The sequence below is a fragment of the Sturnira hondurensis genome, unplaced genomic scaffold, assembly GCF_014824575.4.
Source record: "Sturnira hondurensis isolate 20B ecotype Veracruz unplaced genomic scaffold, ASM1482457v3 Scaffold0007217, whole genome shotgun sequence".
Classification (NCBI taxonomy): Eukaryota; Metazoa; Chordata; class Mammalia; order Chiroptera; family Phyllostomidae; genus Sturnira; species Sturnira hondurensis.
The window spans coordinates 3,168,730-3,193,104 of NW_028079848.1; the positions used below are offsets into that span (position 1 = coordinate 3,168,730).

Below are 24,375 nucleotides of genomic sequence, written 5' to 3' on the forward strand. Positions count from 1 at the left end.
CGCGCGCCCCGTGCAGCATTCCGTAGCACGCTCCTTCAGTATTTTTGGTTTAACGAAGAAATTACTGTTCTGAAAAGGAGAACAAGCAAAGCCAAAGAATCTTTGTAGTTAAAATTATTAGCTTCACTGAATGGAGACAACAGCAATCGACGGAGACCCCCTCAGCATGGTGTCTCAGCGCACAAACACGAGATGATGGATGGAGACACACTACACCCAAGTGTTCTCTCTAAAGGTTACAGCGTTCGAGATCTCATCTTAAGGGGCTTGGAAAGGTTAGAATGCAAAGGGCAACTTTCTTACATATGAAATATTAATTACCAACAATATACTCACCTGCCATTTCATAGATTAAATATATGGCTATATCATTTCTGGGTTTTTCTTCCATTCAAAAAACATTTTAATTTGCTAAGCTAATGTTACCAAATTCAATAATGAATTGCTGTTGCATATTTTATGGTAATGTATCAAAGCACATTTCAGTACCTGTCGGAATACATTTTGCACTGAAAGTGATGAAAAGGGGACTATTATGTGTGTTGAAATCAAAGAATGTCACCATGGCTAAGTTACCTTCCATGGATGGGACAGGCGAGTGCACTCCAGTGACACCTGTCCCGTGGGCCCCCAAAGCCTGAAAAAACCACAAGGGACAGGTGCCGGAAAATGTCTGTTCCTTGCCTTTAAAATTGAGCATTCGAGAGTTCACGTCATCACTGCTGTTTTCATCAGTTCTCAGAGATAGGTGAATGTTAATGAGTGCCACGCAGAGCTTGGTAACGGTCATGGAAGCGAGCCAACGTTCCCGACACTGAGTCTGTATTCGGAACAGAGTCCGTCTGATAATTGGACCGATGGGGAGGGCGTGGGCTTCCTTCCGAACACACATCAGCAAGACAGAGGCTGCAAACAATGAACGCAGCAGGCGGCAGATTTCATAGCGTCTGCCTGGCCGTCTGCGGTTTGAAGGGTTTTTGTTGCACTTAGACCAGGGGGGGTCACTGGAAATTCTGTCATGCTTCCCAAACTTTCCACCAGAAGTTTATGCTTTATTCCTGCTAAGTAGACAACACAGCCTTCCATTCGGTTCTTTGTGGTTGTATTTCCCAAAAGCTCCGTTGAGGAGGAAACGGTTGTGCTGGGAACTTGCAGTTCACTTCCAGGGTGTCCGCCGCAGCCCCCGAGGGAGTCCACGCGTGACACTGAGAAGTGCACCGTGGGGCTGGCTCGTGGTGGCTGAGGCGGGTCTGCCTTGCACACCTCCAGCCGCGTGGCAGTTTGGGTATGCCTTTTGATCACGATCCTTGAACCGCATTCTGAATCTCCTGATCTGCTTGAACAGGACCCAGAGCTGGTGCGGAACATCTGTCGCTGGGTTCGGCAAGCTGTTCGCATTCCCTTTTTTGCCAAATTGACCCCGAATGTCACCGATATCGTCAGCATCGCCAGAGCCGCCAAGGAAGGTAAGCGTCCCAGACCCGCGTCCTTCGCCCAGTGATGTGAGTGCCGACCTGAACTGCAGAGCCGTTAAAGTATGTCTCTGCCCACGGACACGCGTGGTTACCACTGGGGCTCACCAATAGACTCCAGTCTTTGGTTTGGGGGCAAAAGAGCGTCGATATCACACGCACAGAATTACGAACCAAAACCCGTCACAGCAAGTGACTCTGAAACAAAGAGCCTAATGGTGTGACCATCCAGCAACAGCCTTTGAACCTTTAAGAAAGTAAAAAAAAAAAAATTATATATATATATANATATATATATATATATATATATATATATATATAAGATACCAGCTTCCACAATGTGAAATTGCTGGCGAGTTCCCATTATGCTTTACCAGGCCTAGTACACTGCCTTAAGCATCTTAGCAAATGTCCATAGTGCCCACAGTCCATACAGTCAATGTAGGGTTACACACCACGGACACTGTGAGTATCCAGCAGAAATTGCACCCTGATGTGCAAAAATATTGTTAATTGCCTGGAAAACAGGCAACACCCGTAACACTGAACACAAAGCATTTGGCATCCACGAATCTGTGTACTTATTGGAAAAACAAAGTGGTAGTAATTTAAAATTTTTTATGTCTAGCCTTTTAAGCGTAATGGAAGGAGTGATATTAGTGAAGACTTTTTTAACTCTTTTATGGTTTATGTTATTCCCACGTTTCCCCCCAGCCCAGCCCCCACCCACCCCCAGGGTCGGTCCCCACCCCGTTGTCCTTGTCCACAGGTCCTTTGTGTATGTCCTTTGACTCATCCCTCCACCTGCTCTCAGCCAGTGCAGAGCGTGGTGTGGGGGTGAGGGGGTGAGGGCGTGTTGTCTGGGGCTGCGCGGGTCCAGATGGGTTTCCCAGGGTCCCTCTGACAACTGCAGGTCAGCGTCGGTGTGCTTTCCCTAGGTGGTGCCGATGGCGTCACGGCCACCAACACGGTCTCCGGCCTGATGGGACTCAGAGCCGACGGCACGCCCTGGCCCTCAGTGGGCGCCGGGAAGCGGACGACCTACGGCGGCGTGTCTGGTAGGTGTGGGCCTGTCTTTGCGCCTTGCTTTCGTGGGGGTCACGGAAACCCAGGAGGGCATGTCAAAGGGAGGGCATTGTGGCTTTTGTGGTCCCAAGGGGTTCTGTTGCTGGTCCACGTCCCTCGTGGCTGGGGCAGATGGATCCAGCTCCGCGGGAGGCGCACGGCGAGGGGTCCCGCGCTGGGGCTTCCCAGCGTCTCTTGGGCTGTGGTCTGTGCGTCTGTCCCCCCGTCTGTCCCTGGCCTGAGGGTCTGGGCACTGAGGAGCGAGGGCTCGTGCCAGGGCCTTCCCAGAGGAAAACAGATGCACCCTGACCTGCTCACAGTCTCAGTGCACGGCCGCATTCCTGGAATTGGGATTCCTGTGCAGTCTGCCTTCAGAGACCCACCCTCGCCTTCACAGCCGCCCCAGCTGGCCATGGGAAGGTGGCGTCTGTGGCTTCCGCTGATGAGACCCTCACAGCCCTCACAGCCCTGCCCACTGTGCCCCGTCACCGAACACTCGCCTTAAAACCAGAGAGAGACATTGTCACCACCAGGTTCCCATTCAGTACCTCGCCCTGTGCACTCTGGGGCTGTGACAATGACCTTGGCCTTATAGAAACAGTGCGGGGAGGTTCTTGGCTGTGCCAGTGCGAGAATTAGTCTCCTTGGTGACAGAGACAGCGTTGAGGATACAAAGCAGAGCAGCCCCCCCGCCCCACTCAGGACAGCGCTGCTGGTCCAACGGCGCATGGAGGGGGCCGGGGGCCACGGACAAAGCTCTCCATGCCACAGCATCGCATGTTCGAGCACGAGGTGTGTCTGTGAGCCAGGACTTTACAAAGGAAAAACAAAATAGATTATGTTCTACTGTGAACTAAACAGTGCCCTTCCCACGACGTCAGAAGGAGGCAGGTGGCCAGGGCCTCCACGTCCTCATGGGGCGGAATCCCAGGGGCTGCACCAGCGCGGCCCCCGGAGGAGGGGTGGGGTCAGAGTGGGCGCCCGTGCACCGTTTCCTGGCAGCCGGTTCCATCTCCCCACCTGCCCCGTAGCATCAGGAGAGCAAAGGGGGTCCCGGGGCTGCTGGGCATTAAGAATGAACCAAAGAGCTATGGCAGGAGTATTTACGTACGTAACGCCGTTCATGTTTTGTCCTGTACGCTCAGTTCCTGAATATTCTGTCTTGCCGTCACTCGGTGACTCAAGCCCAGAACTGTGGCGTCAGGTAAAGCCGCCGCCCTTAAACGTGCGCACGTCGGGAATGATGGTGGGGCCTGGTCACGCTTCCATTAAGCTGCATTTATTTCTAAGGTGCACGTGCTCATAGATAAACATCCACTTGGGTCTCCGGGCAGCCAGGCCTGGGCGAGATGACCCCGTCAACAGCAAGGCGTCCCTGACGACTGCAAGGGCTTGCGCCTCGTTTCCGACAGGTTCCACTGGAGAGGGCCTGGGCATTGAGACCATCTGTTTGGAAAACTGGCTTTCCCCGTATCGACAAAATTAATAGTTTTTCTCCTTTAAAGTGATGTTGGCTTTAACTCGCAGGTAATGGGATCTGAAAATGCGCTTTAAGAAGGCGATGATGATTTATTTTAGAACAGGAGCAGGTTCTGGGGCGAAGTGCCCTCAGTCCGCAGCTTCGCAGGGCTGTGCGAAGCAGCTGGGGCTCCGAGTCTGAGGAGCGGAGCGAACCCCCCAGTGGCTGAGCACCCCCTGCTCTGACCGGCCCGGGCGCAGGACACCAAATGCCCAGCACCCCACGAAATTTGCCAGACCCTTTCATGAGATGAAAAGCACTACCACGGCTCCATGCTAACTCTCGCCAAAAGATGTCCCTCGGAGCGCCGGCAAGTGTGCTTCCACCGCGGTTGCCTGCGTCACAGACCCCGTAAGTGGGAGTTGGCAGGATTCCTGGAGGGCCGCCCGAGAGTCCTCAGGCACTGTGGACGCCGGGAGGCACCCTTGGCCTCGAGATGCCCTCCGGCTCTTCACTTGGCCCCCGTGGTTCTGTCCAGAGTGCGGTGTCTGCGTGCGTGCTTCCGTGGAGAAGGAGCGAGGCCCTCGGGGTGTGAGTGCACCTGCTGCAGAAGCTCAGTGGCCGGCACAGAGTAGGGCAGCACAGGGAAGGGAGAGCTCAGGTAAGGCATGTCGGCCGAGTTGTCCCCGACTGGTCAGCCTGGGATCTGGAGGAAAGCGGTGGCCCTCACACTCCGGTCCCCAAACTCACGACGGCGTTAGAGAGTCGGTCTGATGAACCCTGAACCGACATTTCCATTCAGAAACGTGAAACAGGCTAGAAACCCATCAGAGCGCTCTGCACACGGGCGGCATCCACAGGGTTCGCGCAAACACCCTTTTCCATTACGCGTCGGTGCCAGGCCCCGATGTAAACACACCATTCCTTGTGGTCAGTCTCCAAAAATGGCCGAAGCCGATGCGTCCAGAGGGAGCTGTCTACTCTAAATGAAAGGGGCCACTTGGGCTGCAGAAGGCAATAAACACGGTGACTTCTGCTAGTCGCCCTTGAAAGTGAATGTCCCGGGGGAGAGGCAAGGCCTCATCCCAAGTCCCATCCTCTGCTCTGCTGTTGTGGCAGTTGTCTCTCCGTCTCCTCCGTGGGTGGCTGGGAGGGGGCAGGAAGCCAGACCTGTGACCCTGATCCATAGCCAAATGATCTGTAAGCCTGGACAGTTGTGGGAGGAAGACCTAGAAATATGCAGCCTCCAGGCGTGAGTCCATCAAAGGGGGAGTCGCAGAATCAAAGGTGGTTTCATTGTGAGAAGCGCATCACCAGTGAGCGTGTTGGGTGTCCAGAAGGAATGTTCCTGTGAAACCAGGAGGGCTAATTAAGACACCACGCAAGTACTTCCGCCTCTCAGGGGTGTCCACCCTGCAGCCCGCAGGCCACGTGCAGCCCAGGATGGCTGTGAGCATGGCCCAACACAAAAACATAAACACACTTAAAACATTATGAGATTTTTTTTATGTGTGATCGTGTGTCGCAGTGTATTTAACTCGTGGCCCATAATACTTCCATTGTCACGCAGAGATGCCGAAAAGTCGGACACCCCTGATACTGACTCTAAAGAAACAATATTCTCTGTAAAAATCCTGGAAGAAAACATAGGCAGCAAAATCTCAGACATTCCCTGTAGGAATACTTCTTTTTCTTATGTATCTTCTCCAGCAAGGGAAAAAAAACTACACAAACAAGACCACGTCAAACTAGTTTGTGTGCAGCAAAGGTCACCATCGACCCACTGAATAGGAGAACACACTCACCGGTGATACAGCCAATCAAGGGGTCAACATCCAAAATTTATACAGAATTCCTACGGCTGAACACCAAATAAACAAAGTCCAATTTAAAAAATAGGCAAAGGATGTGAACAGACACTTCTCCAAAGAGGACATATAGAAGGCCAATAGACAGATGAAAAGATGCTCCACATCACTAACATCAGAGAAATGCACGTTAAACCACAATGAGATATTACCTCACACTGGTTAGAGGGGCCATCATCAATAAATCCATGAACAAGTACTCGCGACCATGCGGAGAAAAGGGAACCCTCAGGCCCCCGTTGGGGGGAATGCAGATTGGGGCAGCCACTGTGGAAAGCAGTATGGAATTTCCTCAGGAAAACGAAAAANCAATCAAGGGGTCAACATCCAAAATTTGTAAAGAATTCCTACGGCTGAACACCAAATAAACAAAGTCCAATTTAAAAAATAGGCAAAGGATGTGAACAGACACTTCTCCAAAGAGGACGTATAGAAGGCCAACAGACATATGAAAAGATGTTCCACATCACTAACATCAGAGAGATGCACGTTAAACCACAATGAGATATTACCTCACACTGGTTAGAGGGGCCATCATCAATAAATCCATGAACAAGTACTCGCGACCATGCGGAGAAAAGGGAACCCTCAGGCCCCCGTTGGGGGGAATGCAGATTGGGGCAGCCACTGTGGAAAGCAGTATGGAATTTCCTCAGGAAAACGAAAAATGGAAGTGCCTTTTGACCCAATGAGTACACCCCTGGGAATTTATCCAAGGAAATCCCAAACACTAATTCAAAAGAATGTGTGCACCCCTATATTCATAGCAGCATTATTTCCAATCGCCAAGGTTTGGAAACAGCCCTAAACAGCCATTTTTAGGTGAGTGGATTCAAAACTGTGGCATAATTAGACAATGGAATGCTACTCAGCTGTAAAAATGAAGAACCTCTTACCCTCTGCGACAGCGTGGATGGACCGAGGGCATGTGACGCTCACTGAAATAAGTCGGAGGAAGACACACACTCCACATGGGGAAAAGTTCTGCAATTTCTCTGCGTGATAGAAATTTTTCTGATGAGAGAAATTTTAGGCTCAATATAATTAACTTCCTACAAGCTTGAAGATTTAACTTATTTTAAATTCTTTTATTTGCCAAGTTTGTTTATTTTACCAAAAGGAGGAATGCTTTCTCTCAGTTACAGGTTTTGGATCCTTGTTTGAAATTATTGGTTCTATACCAACTTTGTTAAAACAACAGAACATGTTTTATCGGTATTAATGCTTACCAGCGTCAGTACTGATTTCCGAGTAATTTGTCCATGGTGACCTTCAAGACTTGATGGCCACGTCAGGGGCCCAAATGCACTCATCACACACAGGAGATTTCAGAAGGTTTAAGAAACGATTGTGTGGGTCTCAACACATGGTAAAGGCATTTTTAAAAATGCTCTTACAGTTTATGAGTAAATAATGAGTGATTTGGAGTTAGCTGTGTGGGCTCTGAACGTGACCTGAGCTGCTTTGGTTCTGAGCCTGCTGGAGGCGAGTCCACTGTGAAGCCTGGGGCGCGTCCAGGGAAGGAGGGGTGAGTTAGAAAGGCGGGCAGTGCAGGGAGGGGAGGACGCATGAACTGCAGACACCTCGGGGGACCAAACAGGGGTTAAAGGGGGCCTTCAGCATCAACCCCAGACTGCCATGTCTGGGGCGGGTGTTCCCTCTTTATCGACTTGGTGGGGGCGTCACTGGCCAACAAAATGTCACAGGTCTCAGGTGCATGATTCCACATCACCTGTACACGGTGCCGTGTGCCGACCACCCCAACTCACGTCTCCGCCGTCATCCTTTACTTTGAACCAGGGGCTCAGGCTGGCGCCGTGGGGCCACTGCCAAGACGCAGGGCACAGTCAGCACAGGGCGCTCTGTGAACGCAGACCCCGTGTGGCCCGCCCCAGTCAGACAGGTCAACTTGTCAGGATGTATTTATTAGTGAGGTTCTGTGTAAAGAGGGGACAATGAGGGACCGGATTGGAAACCCGGAAGTTGCGGTTACATTTCACTTTGAGTAACTTGTCACACATCCGAGCCTCGGACGGTCTTGGCTGGATTTCTTTCAGTTCTCACACCATACATAGAATGGGATAGAAGGTAGCTCTTAACGGGCTGGTTTCCAGGGCCTGCGTGGGGCCAAGGTTGCGAGCACAGGTCAAGTGGTACCTCCTTTCCCAGCGTGTTTTGGAACAGCCAGGGCCCAGCAGGCAGATGAAGGGGAAAATCAGGTCATGTTTAAGGGCCAGTTAATTCATGGGTCTGAGGATCTTAGGTGTATTTGTGTTTGTTCAAAATGAGGAGAATTAATGGGTGCCTGCCCCAGCACCTAAGGAAACCCTCGGCAGACTTGGTCCACTCTGACAAGCACGTTAAGGAAACCTACCTTTGCAGCAGGGGTCGTGAATTATTAAATAGCTTTCGTCTGTGTGTGTGTGTTTCCATAAAGAATGTTTCAAGCTTGAAATTAACAAAAAATATTCTGTTACGAAAGTAAAACGAGAGAGCATCATGTCGCTGGTTTGAGCTTGAATTTAAATATTCACGGCTCGTGTGTATCTACTGCAGTGAAACTCAGCTCAGGGCCACACCGGGGACTGTCGAACTTGGGACCATGCACGCCATCCCCGCATCACCGTCTCAGACAGGACAGCGGTACAGTGCGCAGGGTTAGTTGAAGGAGCCTGGCAGAGAATGGAGCTCCCAGTGTGTCCAGATTCCAGTTTTACGTTAAATATTTTCTCAAGGCCAGACCCTTGCACCTCTGGGGCTGTCCCAGCAGTGAGCCGGGACGGCACTGTGTGGGCTGCTGGTGACACGTGGAGAGTCCCCATCGGGGAGGCAGTAATATAGCCCCCATGTCCAGCTCTCCGTCACGTGGCTCCCCCCCACCCTTTCGAAGAGGGGGGAAGACACACAGTGAAAGGGAGAGGAGGGAAGGAGGGCAGGACCGGAGTGAGACCCCCTCACCGCCCTCCTCCACTCTCCAGCCTCCATCCCGAAGTGTCAGCCTGATGCCCCAGCCTGGCTCTGCCTGGGATGCCCAGGTCTAGGGGACCAGCCAGACGCGGGGGGCTCCCAGGGCCCGAGGAGCCAGAGCCCCGCTCCGAGCAGATCCCCGGTCACACACAAAATTAGACCCCCACCCCGGCTGGCCTGGCTCGGCATTGGAGCATCGTCCTGTACACCCCAGGGCTGCAGGTTTGACCTGGCGGAGGCACATGCCGAGGTTGTGAGTCTGGTCCCTGGTTAAGGCGTTAAACTGATCAACGTTTCTCTTTCTTCTCTCTTTCTCTCTCTGTGTTCTCTCCCCCAAAAGCAATGATAAAAATGTTCTCAAGTAAGGATTAAAAAAAAAATTAGTGACCCTTCATTTTTGGACTTCAGATTTATGTGTATGACTCATGCATGAGAATTCACATATGTTGGAAAGGGCAGTATTCCTCTAAACTGTGGCCAGGTTTTACTCACGCGAGTCCTGGGATGAGATGAGATCGCAGCGGCTCAGCTTACAGCAGAAGCTGGAGGGCCTGGGGGGAACACGGGGGGCTGGCCACCTCCGTCTGGGAGGGCCTGGGGTCTGCGTCGAACAGCACATGAAGAGCGGTCCCTGTCACTGAGCAGTGTCTTCTATCTTGTTTCCACAGTAATGTCAAGGGCTTTAAGCCACTATGACGTTGGAGAATCCCGGGATTCCGTGCATGAGTCTGAAACACATCGCCGGGGTCAGGGTCGGGACCCTCCACAGGACAGGGGGTGGGACACACCATCTCAGTCTCGGAACAGAAAGACTGTGTCGCTTCATTGAAGGTTAAGCATTAGGTGCAAACCGTTGTCCGTGCAGAGAACCCATTCCAAGTGCCAATGAGAACAACTTGTGGGTACAAGTCACCCCTTGAAGAGGGAACAGGTGTCAGGGGTGGGCAGGGGTGACACGGAGCTCACAGTCATGAGCCACCATGACAGATACTCCCCTGGAGTGATAACGATTCTCTCCCAGGACAAGGGCTCATATGGCCATGAACCTGGTCCTTTCCTGTGGCTCCTAAAGACAGAGGTGACCACAGTATTGGTAGCTGTTCATCTTCGTGAGCTCTCTGCTGTCGTCTCCACACAGTGCGTTCTTCTCTCAGCGGAAGGGAGGAGATGAGCAATGCAGTGGGAATGAGCTGTTTCCGTGCCATCTCCCTGCTGACAGCACAGGCGTACGGTGCAGTGAGTCTGCCAGTCACGTTCGTGGCCTGTCCGCGACACCACAGACCACGGAAGCTGCCTGGCGTGGAGGAGGGTCCTGCTATGCATCCCTGACAGTTTAGTAGCATAGGAATCCCGAAGAGCAAACAGCCCAGATTCTAAGAGGCCCTTCGCTGTAGGGCACAGTGAACCCCAAGGTTCCCAGGACATGATGCTCGGAGTGCAGACCGCCAAGACGGCACCAGTGGGGTCACAGGGGAGGAGTCGGGATCGGAACGGCGGCCAGGTGCCACGCAGCCGTCAGGACACTTGGACTTCACTGGCTAGGCTTCAGGACAGTTCAGGACTTTGACTCAGTGTGTGTAGGGATTTCACACTCATCATTTCTGCGATCTTCCGGTTTTGAGGCTCACCAATACCCCGCATTAAAAATACATATATAAACTTTCAGGTGCTGAACGCACAATACAATGTGCAGTTGACATGTTATAGAATTATACACCTGAACCCCTATAATTTAATTAACTAGTGTCACCCTGATAAATTCAATGAAAAAGATATATATATATATATATATATATATATATATGAATATAAACTATGGACCCCTCACTGATGTTAAGCAAACCTTACAAGCTCTACACATAAGTTTAAGTGGGGGCAAAAACCTCCCACATTCTGGGAATAATTCTTAGATTATCACCACATCACCTTCTAAATACACCTGATAGAGTCACAGTAGCACAGAGATTTTACACTTATCCCCACTTTTTAAAAAATATATAACAAGCTTGAAGTAGTAGTTGAGAGTTTTACATCATTTTTCCCCTCTTTAGTATTTTCAGTCACCTTCCTCACCAAATTTTGTCTGGTTTTCATGTATTTTTAAGCCCGAACATCTTTCCTGGGTCACCCTACAGAGTCTGTCTTTAACGAAATGCATGTCTGTAGGTGGACATCGATATTTTTAAATTCCTGGGTTAAGGATTTAAATGTTCATGTCTGTATTGTTAGAACTCACATGTTATACTCCATCTTAATTATATGAGGATATTATAAATAGTGATAATCCACATAAAAGTATATTTTATTAGAAATGCACTTCTTGATGAAAAATGTGGCTTTTTTAGAATCTGTTGATGCGTATTATTCCTTAAAATGTCCTCATTCTCATTTTATTTTTTAAATATGGGCCCTGAATACCCCATTCGCCAAAGTAATTAAAGGAAACTGGAAGGAGTTTTATTATGTCATTTCACTCAAATCTTTGGTCACTGTCCACATTATGAACTACCAGTTTACTTGGTGATGTCACCAAAAATAATGAGGCGGTGTGATGAGTCCCCCTTTCAGTTTGGGTGAAGCAGCCACTGGTAAGTCACCCTGTTTGCAGAAACACTGGTTAGCTCATCGCAAGTCACTTCCTCCTGACCGACGCCAACATCCCAGATCAGGTTGTCAGCAGCCCAGGGGTTTTGCGTCGGCCGGGCCACGTGTGGTTTTAATAGTTGCGGTGAGCGCAGAATATGCCTTTTCTCCGAGGTGGAGAGGACCGGAGACCCGGCAGCTGGGAACAGCGAGGTGGGTGGACCCCACTCCTTCTCAGGCGTAGGAAATGTAAGAAGTAGCACTTACGGAAGGCGAGGGTCCAGAAAGCGATTTCCTTCCAGGAAGCTGCCCATGGGTGCACCCTCCAGTGTGAGGTGCGCTGCTGGGTGTGAATGCCACGCGCGTACTCCCTCCAGTCCACACACAGCGCGAGGACAGCCCGGCAGCACCCTGGGTCCCCTTGAATGGAACCTCAGCCGGGCCTCTTAAAGGTGTGCCAGCGATGTGAAGGGAGTGTTCATGAACTTCAGCTAAAAGTGTGTGTGTGTGCCAGTGGTCGAATTTGAGTTTTCCTGCCGGATATTTGGGTCCATGGCAAAATGGGTCGGCGTTTCTGCATTTCAGACCTGACCGTCTAGCAGTGAGTCGCTACTGCGTGGGGACATCGGGCCTTTGGTGACTGTGCTCATGTACCTCGTGCTGTATTGCACACTTAATGCGCATATTTATTTAAATGGTTCTCCGAGGTGGATACTGTCAGGCCCTTTTTACAGACTTGGAGATGCAAACTCCAGATGGTGCAGTGGCTTCCAGAGTTCACACGGTCAGAGTGTCTCACAGCCTGGACCCACACTCAGACCTGTCCCAGCGATGAGCCGGGGGCACGCTTTATCCATGTCTCCACCCCGTGTCCACCACGGTAACTCTCCGTCCACCCGTGATGTACTCTAAACTCTAACAGGCTGCAAATGTCACTCACTGAAATGTGTTCTGTCTGGACTGGAAAATTCGTGAGGGTCGTCTTCTGTGACCATTGTCAAATCCCTGTCCCGTATTCTCTCTGTCACTCTTGTCTCCATGTTGGAACGTTCAGCCAAGGAGGTGACTTAGGGAAAAGTTCTTGAACTCATTAAGGAACAACAGCAACCTCAGTGACAGGGAGCAGTGTCCCCACACAAGGGCATGGTCTTTCACAACACAGCAGAGCCACCAACTTCTCACTGAGCGGGTGAGCCTTCTGCAGGCTCAGTCCATCCGTGGCACAGAGAACAGGCTCTGAGCGTCCGTCTGGAGTTCTTCGTAATCTCCGCTTGGCTACGGACAGTGCCGTGTTGCTGCAGTGTCTCCCCTGCTGTGCGGACGGACTCAGGGTCACCTCCTTTTTCCCACTGAGCTTCGGGAAGCTCTCCTAGGGAATTTGGAATGCTGCTCTTGCCTCCAGTGTGGGGAGAGAAGGGCTTTCTGAAGGTGGCGAGGTGGGGGAGACGTTGGGCTCACAGCCAATGCCAAGAGGATACCTGTACCTACAAGGACAGCACTAAGGTTAATCACTGTTTTGAAAACATTCACGGCATCGGCGGGTCACAGTTAGACTAGGAGTGGCCTAGTAAACCTCGCCACGTTCCATCAGCCTCTGTGCTTCGCGCATTCTTCGTATCCATGCGATGGGGAAACCACGAAGAAACACACGCACTTTCCAAGGCAGACGCCGACAGTTTAATAGATCAGACTGTTTCTGTGCTGGGTTCCTATTCGCTTGTTCCAAATGTCTGCCCTTTTACTTTAGCTTAGTTCAATATTCAAACGGAGCTCTACACTCCTCTGTTAAATAGTATCAAGTCAAAGCAATGGGAGTGAATTGGGCTGACGGTTTGAGGAGGTGAAATTCCACTTTGCTTTAGCCTTTCTGGCGCCCTACACCTTGGTTCTAATGGCAGGTTTGCACTGGAGGAGGGGGTGGTGACCTTTTTATGGCAACAGCTCTGTATATGTGTGTGTGTGTGTGTGTGTGTGTGTGTCACCCCCATCGGCTCAGGTCTTCTAGTAGAACTGGAGGCTCCGAGGCGCCCGGCCCCCAGCCCTGAGAACACAGAGGTTCGTACACACCCCGCTGCACCGTGTGTCAGAGACGGGGTGAGAAGGAAGAGACGAAGCCTTCTCGCTTCGGCCTCTTGGAGCCTGGGGCGGCCAGGCTGCGGCATTTCGGCTGTGAACTGTGGGTGTCAGCGGCTCGGGGACCTAACCTGAAGCGGGGACCTGCCGACCCAGCAGACAGAAGCAGCAGGGGCCGTTCGTGGAGTGGCACCAGATGGGACGATGCTGAAGGGGCGGGGAAGTAGCCGAGGACAGGAACCTGGGAAGAGGCGACCCCGCAGTCCCACAGAGGACATCCGTTTTGCTGGGGGGACAGCGAAACCGAAGCCGTGGACACGTCGGCCAGTGTTGGGAGGAGAGGCTCAGGGGTCTCTCGGAACACGTGGAGAAATGGGTGAGAACGCCAGGGCTGTGAGAGAGACAGGGCTGGACAGACGGCACCGGCAGGCACTCCGGGGAAGGGACCGCGCGGGGAGGCTGTGGCACCAGGCGGTTGTGCGCACTGGGCTACGCGCCCGCGTGCTCTGTTTATTAGCTCCTGTAGTAGGCACTTGCCATGGGACAACTTACAGTGAAAAGCACACATTAAAAATTTAAAATTTTAGCCCTGGCTGGTGTAGCTCAGTGGATTGAGCGCGGGCCTGCGAACCAGAGGATCGCGGTTCGATTCTCAGTTAGGGCACATGCCGGTTCCCTACAGACCAACTCCCAGCAGGGGACGCACGAAAGGCAACCATCCATTGATGTTTCTCTCCCTCTCTCCTTCCCCTCTAAAAAATAAATAAATTTTTAAAAATTTAAATGTATAACTTCCTTGAATAAAAAACAACCTAGGAAGAATTCACTGATTACCACGAACAAAATCAGTGAAGAGACGTTAACCTAGAACGCTCTACAAAACACTGTGAACTGTAGGTACACAGCTGAGAGTAGGCGAGTCGCAGACACTGAATGCCGGCAGGAAGGGAGCTCGGCACGAGTGGAGGAGCCGGGAGAAACCGCCGTCCACGTGGACGTCCGTGCGTCACTCTGGGGGGAAACGCTTAGATGTGCAAAGACTGGAAACGCAGCTCGTCCTTCTGCACAAGAGTGTTTGAAGATGGAGGTGGTACATAACCAACTGACAAATCGCCGCCGCTGTTTTCAAAGGAGGGTCTCTGGACGGGCAGCAGGCACCGCCTGGGAACTTAGTAGAAGCACAGGTTTTTCAGGGCCAACCGCAGACTCACTGACTCGGAGCCTGTGGGCACGGAGTCCCTCTTAACGAGCCCTCCAGGCGACTCACGGGGCGGCCCAAGGGTGGGAGCCGTGGAGTGAAGGTAGCACGTTCAAGAATTAGAAGGGCGTCGCATCAGGGGTTAAGCCTTTAAACACTTAAACCTCCACCTGGGCCTAACGAATTATTGGAAATGTTAAAAAACTGAATGCCTGTATCGAAAGTTGTGAAAGAGAAGCCACAAATACTAAAATTTAAAAAGGAGTAACAGGTCTAAATTCCGCATTATTTTAACAAAAAAACAATGTATGAGAAATAACAGAAGTAGGTGGGTGGGGATTATTTGGGTCTCATTCTTGACCTAGATAATTAAAACGTAGTTTTAAACAGCCTTGGTGAACTTAAAAATAACTCTTATTTAAAGTTATGCCAGTTTTTTTAAGTATACACTATATATTTTTTTACTTACCAGTCTCTATCTTTCTAGCGCCTTAGATGTATAGTTATTACTGCGTTTCATTCTAGCTATTGGTAATTTGTGTATTCTCTCTTTTTCTTGACCAGTCTAGTTAGAAGTCATTAATTTTATGGATCTTTTCCAAGAACCAACTTTCGGCTTTCTGGGTTTTTCTCTAGTGAGTGTTCATTTTCCTTTTTCCCTTTTTTACCTCTATTATTGTCTTCCTTTTATTTGTTTTGGGTTTAATCTGCTCCGCTTTTTCTAGACTCTTTGGGCAGAAAGCGGACTGACTGACGTCAGAGCTCTCTAAACATGAAAGCATGTAAAACTGGAGGCTCCCCTCCGAGCTCTGCCTCAGCTACACACCGCAAACCGTTTGTTCCCTTATTATGTGTGCAGCCCGTGATTACTCGGTAAAGTGTAAACTTCCCAGGAGCAAACATGTTTGGCTGTTTTCCTCCCTGACCCACCAGTTTCTGGCGGTGGCTGGCACCTAGCAGGCACCCAATAAACGTTGTTGGGTGAGCGAATCTTCAGAACTGGGACCTGATATAAGGAATGGTGGTTTGGTGCCATAATTAGAAAATATTATTTGCGAAAACCGTGGTAGGCAGCATGGGGGCCAAAAGCGTAGACCTTTAAGGGGATACGTTGAGACCCTGAGAAACTTAACCTTGGTCTGAATTTCCGCATCCATGTGGTAGGAACGAGGACGAGGCTTCAGAGGGTTTGCCTTGGCTAACCTAAATGAAACGTGTGAACGAGTAACACGGACAAGGTGCTCTCTCGTTGCCAATACCACAAAAACAGTCCCAGAATTTTTCCCTGATGGAAAAGTCATAGTGAAGGTGGAAAACTAAAGGCTGAATTTTTGAGAAGGGCTAAGTAAACATTTTGGATGAGTTTCACTTCTGAATCTAGATGGATATTAATTGCTAGGAAATTAAATTTAATGATACATTAAAACAATTATAAATCTTGACCAAAAGCTATCCCAGGAATGCAAGGATGGCTACCTCTTATCTCCATTATTTACACAATATCTTGTGTGAATATAGTCAACATTTTAAAAAGTTAATTATCTCAAAGGGATCTTAAAGGTCCTCATAAAATTCCAATATCGATTTGTGTCTAAAAATCTTAGAAAACAAAGTAGTTTATAATAAATATTAGTAAGATCAAGAGTATCAAGCTTAGGTAAAAGTCTAAGCCCCGCTCAGTGGTTGCCTAGAGAGCCATTGTCCAGCGCCCAGGAGCGTAACCCTGGACAAGGGAGCCCAAGCCTGTGCCGCTGCGGAGGGCTCCCTCCGGACAGAGGAGGTGGGGCTAAGGAGAGAGACATCCAGTGCAACGCAGTGATAAATTCCACAGAGAAGGAGGAGACGGGGCCAGGGAGGCTGTGTGATCGCCAGGTTAGAAAGTGAGGTCGGGAGGGGCTGGATGACGGGACTGCGGAGGGCAGTGGGGTGGGCGGGCCCAGGATGGCTCCTTACTCGGGAACTAAAGGGGGAGGAGGGGAAGAGAAGGCTGGGTGACGAAGTCAGGGTGACAGAAAGGAGAGAGGCCGGCCCTGAGATGAGAGGAGCACCTTGCCTGGGTTTGGGATTTTCTTCTAACCTTAAGGACGGTTACACGATCTGACTGCTCTTTTTAAGTAAAGGTCACAATGGCTGGTGTGTGTGTGTGGGTGTGTGTGGGTGTGTGTGTGTGTGTGTGTGTGTGTGGCAGACCCACCGTAAGGCACAAGGCAGAGAGAGATGAGTGTGCTCCAAACTCCTTAGACATATGTATCTGAGCTAATGTTCATTTTACTTGTTTTAAAGTAAACTTTATTTCACTTTACTTTTATTTGAGGTATAAGCTCCTAAAGCAAAAGTGTATAAAGTCTCCTGAGAACAAAACGAACATCAAATCATAATTCACGGGCTATGATGATAATAAGCTAGGGTCTCGTACTTCCTTCAAAAGTAGGTCTTTTCTTAAATTTACCCCTAAATTCAACAGGGAAATTGAGAGGATGGCTTGTGAGCTTGTTGTCATCGATGTGTTCCGTCTGGCATTGTCTTACCCGCGGAATGTTCTTACTAAATAATTTTGTTCCTGAACTGTGCAGACACCAAGGAGCGTGGAGGCTGCAGGGTTTCAGATAATGCAAATGACATATTTCACGCAAGCACAACGCCGACAGCGGCCCTGCCAGTCCATGCAAGAAAGAGACCACATTCAGGGAGCGGGCGTCGCACGGCTCACAAAAAAGCAGTAAACACAGAAATCCTCCAGGAACCCGGAGCGGTAATTTAATCACAGGATGACAATATCTGTATTCCAGAATGAGTGCAAAAGCCCTTCCAGTGAATGAATGGCTTTATCACCTTCCTCAACTTCTTCGACACTTTCGAAAGCCGTGACTGGTAAACCCACCAAAGCAGAGATTTGCGCCTGAAATGCTTCACTGCCCTTTCGCAGTCCCTGGGGAAATGACCGGACTATGTTAAAAGGTGGTGTCTTGAGTTAGAATAAAGGTGAATAGCGATGTTGTCTCATTAGCAGTAGTTTATACATCTCTGTGTTGATTTTCTGTATCGCTTTGTTGCAAAGGTTTTAGGGGGCAGATCTATTGTTTTACCCTTGGCCGTGCTGGGCATAGCAAACCATATTTTGAAAAAGGCTTGAGCAGGGTAGAAAATTTTATTTCAAAATACATCTCTTGACGGGAGACTCTTAGCTGATTTGCCTTAAGACTGAATTTAATTCTGAAAAAGGTGCATTGTGAATTTAAAATACAGACATCTACAAGACGCTTTCTGAATTGCCTGCTTTGTATTTCACGAGAGGAAATATTCCACACGTCTCTCTCTTTGAGTTTTGCGCTAACACGTGTGCAGTGCCCTTATTTCTTAGCCTGAGTAACTTCCGGGCTGAAATTTCAGCTCAAAGATAATTTTGCTGTGACTGCCAGCCATTCTGCTCTAAACCCGGTGGCGGAAAGGACACTTGGCTTCTTCTAACACAACTGAAAATGAAGACCAGCGATAGACCACGTGCCTCTTCTCTAATCTCAGGGGCCCCTCGTAATCTGAAAGCTTCGGTGCGGCTTGTCCCACATTCCAGAGAAATCATGCGCACACGTCTGGTCCGAGAGAGAGCCTGTGGCGAAGTCTCTTTTCCTGGGTCCAAAATACTCTTGAAATGGATGAGTATCACTGTGCCATTCGTCTCTTAAAGTTGAGCCGTCTACACAGCCAAGATGCGTAATATTCTTGTTCTCACTCCAAGTCCCGTTGCGTTCGGCACCACGGAACACTTTACGGTGGAATATATGTCATTATAGTATATGAAGGTTTAAAAATAACTCAAGGGATTGAAGGAAAGTTTTCTGGTAGTCAGTCATTAATGAAATCTTAAATCTGGGCTTCAAATACAGACAAAACTAGTTGTGAGGATCTCATTAGTGGCTGGTTAAGGTGGTCTATTTTAGTTACTCTGTCAGGAGACTTCAGATGGAAATGAGCTCCTGCACTTATGTAGAAGAGGCTGTTGATCATGTACTCCGATGAAAGACGTACCATTGGTGATCAATTGTTATGTAAATAAAGATTCCGCCCAGGAGCCATGGAACCCACTCCTCCCTAAAAATAACCCTCTCAAAAAGTAAACTTCTCTGCCCAGGCGCTCTGACCCTTTTTTGCTTGTTTTTACTCACTTAGCCAGGAAATGGTGTTGAAGTGCCGTGGACATTGATGAAACAGTATAGAGCAACAACAGACTTGACTGTTGAGTTGGGTTTTGCTGGGGCGTAGGTGAATGTCTAGTCCAATGGAGACCTCTGCTGGGTGGCCAGAACTTGGGTTTTTAAAGGCAAAAATGGGCTCGTTTGCCTTCGGCAAAACCTGGCACCCTGTGTTCACACTGCAGAAAGCAGGATCTTCTCAGAGAGAGGCTGCCACTATCTCAAGGTACCGCTTTGCTCTTTAGAAGGGACAGCGTGCTGGAAGCCCAGATGAAGCCCAAGTTGGTGACAGGAGTAAAAACCTCAGAGGGAGGACAGTGGGTGGCACCCCACAGGGGAGCACACTGGAGGTCCCTGGCCCAGTGTGGGGGTCCTGCCCTCAGAAGATGCTGTGATCCAAGTCACAGCAAGTGGGGGCACTGGGAACCACCACCGTGGGGGGCCAGTGAGGGACAAGGCAGTGGCGAGAGGGTAATAAGTCAAAATCTGTATTATAGTCAACAAAAGAATGTCCAAACATATAGAAAAGTTTTATAGGAGTGTATTGAGCCAAATTTTTGAGGACTTGGCTAGAAGCAAGATCTCAAGAGATTGGGAAACTGCGCCCGCCAAGGGCAGTTTTATGGTTTCTGTGATGCATTAAGGATCAAAGCAGGAGGTGCTAGGAAGATGCCTGAAGTCGTGAGCTCTAGATTAAGGGGGCGGGAGAAAGCAAAGCAGGGAAAGCTCTAGGATTGGCTGAACGGCAAAAGGGAGAAAGAGATACTTCTCTCCCATTGGTGGGTCCGCAGTGATTGACAGGGAACGTTCACAGCACGTAGACGTGGTGCGCTGGCGACCAGGAGACAGTGGGGGCGCCCTGGACTCTGTCCGGGAGCCTGAGTGGCGGCCCTGAGCTGGTCCAGGAAAGAAGACCCACCCCTGACACGTCCAAGGCCCGTGACCCTCGACCAGAAGGAGAGTGGGCGGGGCTCCCTCAGGGCCTGGGACTTGATGACCAACTAAGAACTTTTCTTTTGAGACCATTTCGTACGGTTCCTTTTTTTCCCTTTTCTTCCTCAGCTGAGGATATGTTTTTGTTGACTTTAGAGAGAGGGGAAGGGGGACAGAAAGAGAGAAACATCAGTGTGAAAAAGAAACACTGATCGGTCACCTGCCAATGTGCCCCCTCCCGGGGATCAAGCCAGCAGCCTGGCTGCGCGCGCTGACCAGGAGATGACTCTCCACCCTTTGGTGCATGGGATGACGCTCCAGCTCACTGAGCCACCCGGCCAGGACTTGTGTGGCTACAGCTGCCCACTGCGTTTGCAAGTCCCACCACGCAGGCCCCACAAGGTTATCAGGCTTAGTGGGTGGGCCATGTTCACTCATAAAATGTATGCTCTAGCAATTTGCTCTCTGCATTATTTTTAACTTGCGTCAGTAAAATTGAGGCTTTTGCAGGGCTTCCCAAATACAGTCTCAGCAAAGTATGCAGAGTGTGCAGATTCCTTGAAAATACCGAATTTAAAATGACAGTCTCTGATTTTTCACTACCTTTTCTCAGATGATAAGGGTGGACTAGGATGAGCATTACCATATCCCATTGATCTCGAAAGCCTGACCACCCGACTGGCTCCGTGTTTTTCTGAGCCGGTCTTTTCCTTCTAACCTCCCACACCCAGGTTATCCCTGAGTGGGAGTGTTGAAATGCCTCCTGCCTCCCCCAGTCCTGTCCGTTCTCGGCAGTCCGCCCAGGGTCTCTCATGTTCGGACTCAGAAACTCATCCTTACACCCCTGTCTCAGTTTGGTTCCCGTCCCCTGACTCCCAGAGTCNAAAGGCAAAAATGGGCTCGTTTGCCTTCGGCAAAACCTGGCACCCTGTGTTCACACTGCAGAAAGCAGGAGCTTCTCAGAGAGAGGCCGCCGCTATTTCAAGGTACCGCTTTGCTCTTTAGAAGGGACAGCGTGCTGGAAGCCCAGATGAAGCCCAAGTTGGTGACAGGAGTAAACCTCAGAGGGAGGACAGTGGGTGGCACCCCGCAGGGGAGCACGCTGGAGGTCCCTGGCCCAGTGTGGGGGTCCTGCCCTCGGAAGATGCTGTGATCCAAGTCACAGCAAGTGGGGGCACTGGGAACCACCACCGTGGGGGGGCGGTGAGGGACAAGGCAGTGGCGAGAGGGTAATAAGTCAAAATCTGTATTATAGTCAACAAAAGAATGTCCAAACGTACAGAAAAGTTTTATAGGAGTGTATTAAGCCAAATTTTTGAGGACTTGGCTAGAAGCAAGATCTCAAGAGATTGGGAAACTGCGCCCGCCAAGGGCAGTTTTGTGGCTTCTGTGATGCATTAAGGATCAAAGCAGGAGGTGCTAGGAAGATGCCTGAAGTCCTGAGCTCTAGATTAAGGGGGCGGGAGAAAGCAAAGCAGGGAAAGCTCTAGGATTGGCTGAACGGCAAAAGGGAGAAAGAGACACTTTTCTCCCATTGGTGGGTCCGCAGTGGTTGACAGGGAACGTTCGCAGCACCTAGACGTGGTGCGCTGGCGACCAGGAGACCCTGGGGGCGCCCTGGACTCTGCCCGGGAGCCTGAGCGGCGGCCCTGAGCTGGTCCAGGAAAGAAGATCCCCCCTGACACGTCCAAGGCCCATGACCCTCAACTCAGAAGGAGAGTGGGCGGGGCTCCCTCAGGGTGGGCCTGGGACTTGATGACCAACTAAGAACTTTTATTTTGAGACCATTTCGTACAGTTACTTTTTTTTCCTTTTCTTCCTCAGCTGAGGATATGTTTTGTTGACTTTAGAGAGAGGGGAAGGGGGACAGAAAGAGAGAAATATCAGTGTGAAAAAGAAACACTGATCGGTCACCTGCCAATGTGCCCTGTACCCGCTCCAGCTCACTGAGCCACCCGGCCAGGACTTGTGTGGCTACAGCTGGCCACTGCGTTTGCAAGTCCCACCACGCAGGCCCCACAAGGTTATCAGGCTTAGTGGGTGGGCCACGTTCACTCATAAACTGTATGCCCTAGCAATTTGCTCTCTGCATTATTTTTAACTTGCGTCAGTAAAATTGAGGCTTTTGCAGGGCTTCCCAAATACAGTCTCAGCAAAGTATGCAGAGTGTGCAGATTCCTTGAAAATACCGAATTTAAAATGACAGTCTCTGATTTTTCACTACCTTTTCTCAGATGATAAGGGTGGACTAGGATGAGCATTACCATATCCCATTGATCTCGAAAGCCTGACCACCCGACTGGCTCCGTGTTTTTCTGAGCCGGTCTTTTCCTTCTAACCTCCCACACCCAGGTTATCCCTGAGTGGGAGTGTTGAAATGCCTCCTGCCTCCCCCAGTCCTGTCCGTTCTCGGCAGTCCGCCCAGGGTCTCTCATGTTCGGACTCAGAAACTCATCCTTACACCCCTGTCTCAGTTTGGTTCCCGTCCCCTGACTCCCAGAGTCATGGTGCTTGGACCTGGGAGCCTCTGCCCCCAAGGGCGCCGCACTGCCGTGTCTGGGGAAACTCCAGTTCCCCTTCAATGTGCATTCTTCTGACAGTCGAGGGTTCTGACCACAACGCAACAGTCTCCATTCCCTGGCTAGTGTTCTCCCTTGACGCAATAACCCAAGCCGCCGTGGCTGTCGGAGAACATTTACGAATGCCCTTCTGACCTCAGAGGAATGAGTCAGACAGGCTTTATAGCACAGTGTTTTCCTAAAATTTATATTCTATTAAAATTATGATGAGCCAATTCTTGGGAAACTTAGATCAAGGTGTTTTTTTTTTAATTTCTGGATATCTCCATCACTTTATCTTTAAAAAGTCTTGTAATTGGTAATAACTTTATTCAGTAGTACTATTTATCTAAATTCATATGACTTAAAAGTAATTTTTACTTTTATTCAAAGCACACTATGTTACTTTTCTCAGTAGAAATGTTGTAGGATACATCTGCTGGGGAATGTTTGCTTTATATAGTTTTGGGTGGAGGAAGGAAACTCATACTATAAGAAAGGGAAGGGGTTTTCTTAGAAAACTGCTCGTCTAAGTGGAGAAACCCAGAATGCTCTGACTTATCGGTAGGTGGGTTACAAGTTTGGGATCGAACAAGTCAGCAGGAGCCCTGGAACGGCTAAAGGAAAGTTGTGCTAAAAAGTTTAAAGAGAATTTTAAAATACCAGGTTTATCTCACAATCAGTATTGATATTTAAAAAAATACACATCCAGGTGACAAAAATCCCGCCCCATTCAGCGCCCAGAGTTGGGGCCGATAAAGGCAACTCTTATCCTTAAAACAATTTTTGTAGGATATGTTATATCTGGATGGCGAAGAGACTGACTCAGTAATATATCCAGTAAATGTGTATTTGTAAGAGAGCCCTCCAGAGGCGAGGTAAAATTCTAGACTCTGAGCTAAGAGTCAGAACAGGAGGCGAGGGTGAGAAGAGGACAAACAGTAAGTAAGGACAGTTCCAGGGGCCCCTAACTGCTGTGAAAGTAGCAAAAGGAGGGGATGTCCTTGTAATAAAGGTGTGGGGCTTTAGGTGGGGGCTCCGGGTAGGTGGCTCTGAGAAACAACATTCGAGCGGAGACTAACATGTTCACTCCCAAGTGGCCAATGGTGCAGTGACATGGGGACTGTTACAGCAGCAGGCAGAGGGGAGGGCGCACAGGGGACCCCCTCCCTCAGGCAGCAGCAGGCACCTGTGAGGTGGGAGTGTGACAAGCTGAACGAGGGCAGCAAGATGTAATCCATCACTGGGACCCCTGGCCTGCAGCGGGGCCTCGTCCACACATGAATCGTGGATAAAAACTGACTCCGTCATTATTATCTGTAGAGGACAAAAGGAAGGTTTTTATTTTTAAAGAGAAGACAAGGCAAAAATCTAACTCAAAACTGTGAAGTTTTACCTTTCCTATAACTACATTTTGACACATAATGTTTCTCTGAAAATAAAAGCACTCTTAGGTCCCAAAGTCTCGGTGGGTGTTTATTCAAACTTTGCCTTGATTGAGAAATGCCTGGTGCGATGGTCAAGACTGGCCCAGCTTTAGGTTCTGGCCTAAATATTTCTTAGCTTGGGGCGGCGGGGGGGGGGGGGGCACACTGGGTGGGGCTGAGCCCAGTTTCTTATCTGCAAAGTGTGATATTAGTTGTGATGGCCAGTTGACCTCCGGGACGCTTCTGTTAGGGATAACAATGGTAAAAGTTATCACTCCATAAGAGTGCAAGTAGAACATGCATCTTATACATTTTTCTTAACTTAGTAGAGGCAATATATCAACACTGGTATTACTTCAGCGAATCGGTGGGGCATTCCACTCAGAAACCCATAGACTGGGGAGAGGAAGTTGCCGCAGTATATCTGAAATTGGAGTGGCCCGTCGCGGCTATCTGTGGCGAACCCCAGAGAGCACGGCCATGGTCTAGTTCTTCTGACAGTTTCTGCCCGGCTCTCGCTGTCGCAGCACCAATCTGATGCCACCGTCGGCCATTAGGTTAGAACGAAACCTGCAGTGGGTA

At 49.8% G+C, this 24,375-nt stretch overlaps 1 protein-coding gene across 1 annotated transcript in view; it reads left to right on the forward strand.

Annotated features, from left to right (window-relative positions):
• The window catches only part of DPYD (dihydropyrimidine dehydrogenase), a 521,728-nt gene that overhangs the window by 386,397 nt on the left and 110,956 nt on the right, over positions 1-24,375 (forward strand). Inside the window, exons 17-18 of the mRNA XM_037051359.1 lie at positions 1,346-1,466; positions 2,411-2,530. Of these exons, the coding sequence (XP_036907254.1) occupies positions 1,346-1,466; positions 2,411-2,530 (241 nt within the window). The remainder of the gene's footprint in view (positions 1-1,345; positions 1,467-2,410; positions 2,531-24,375) is intronic.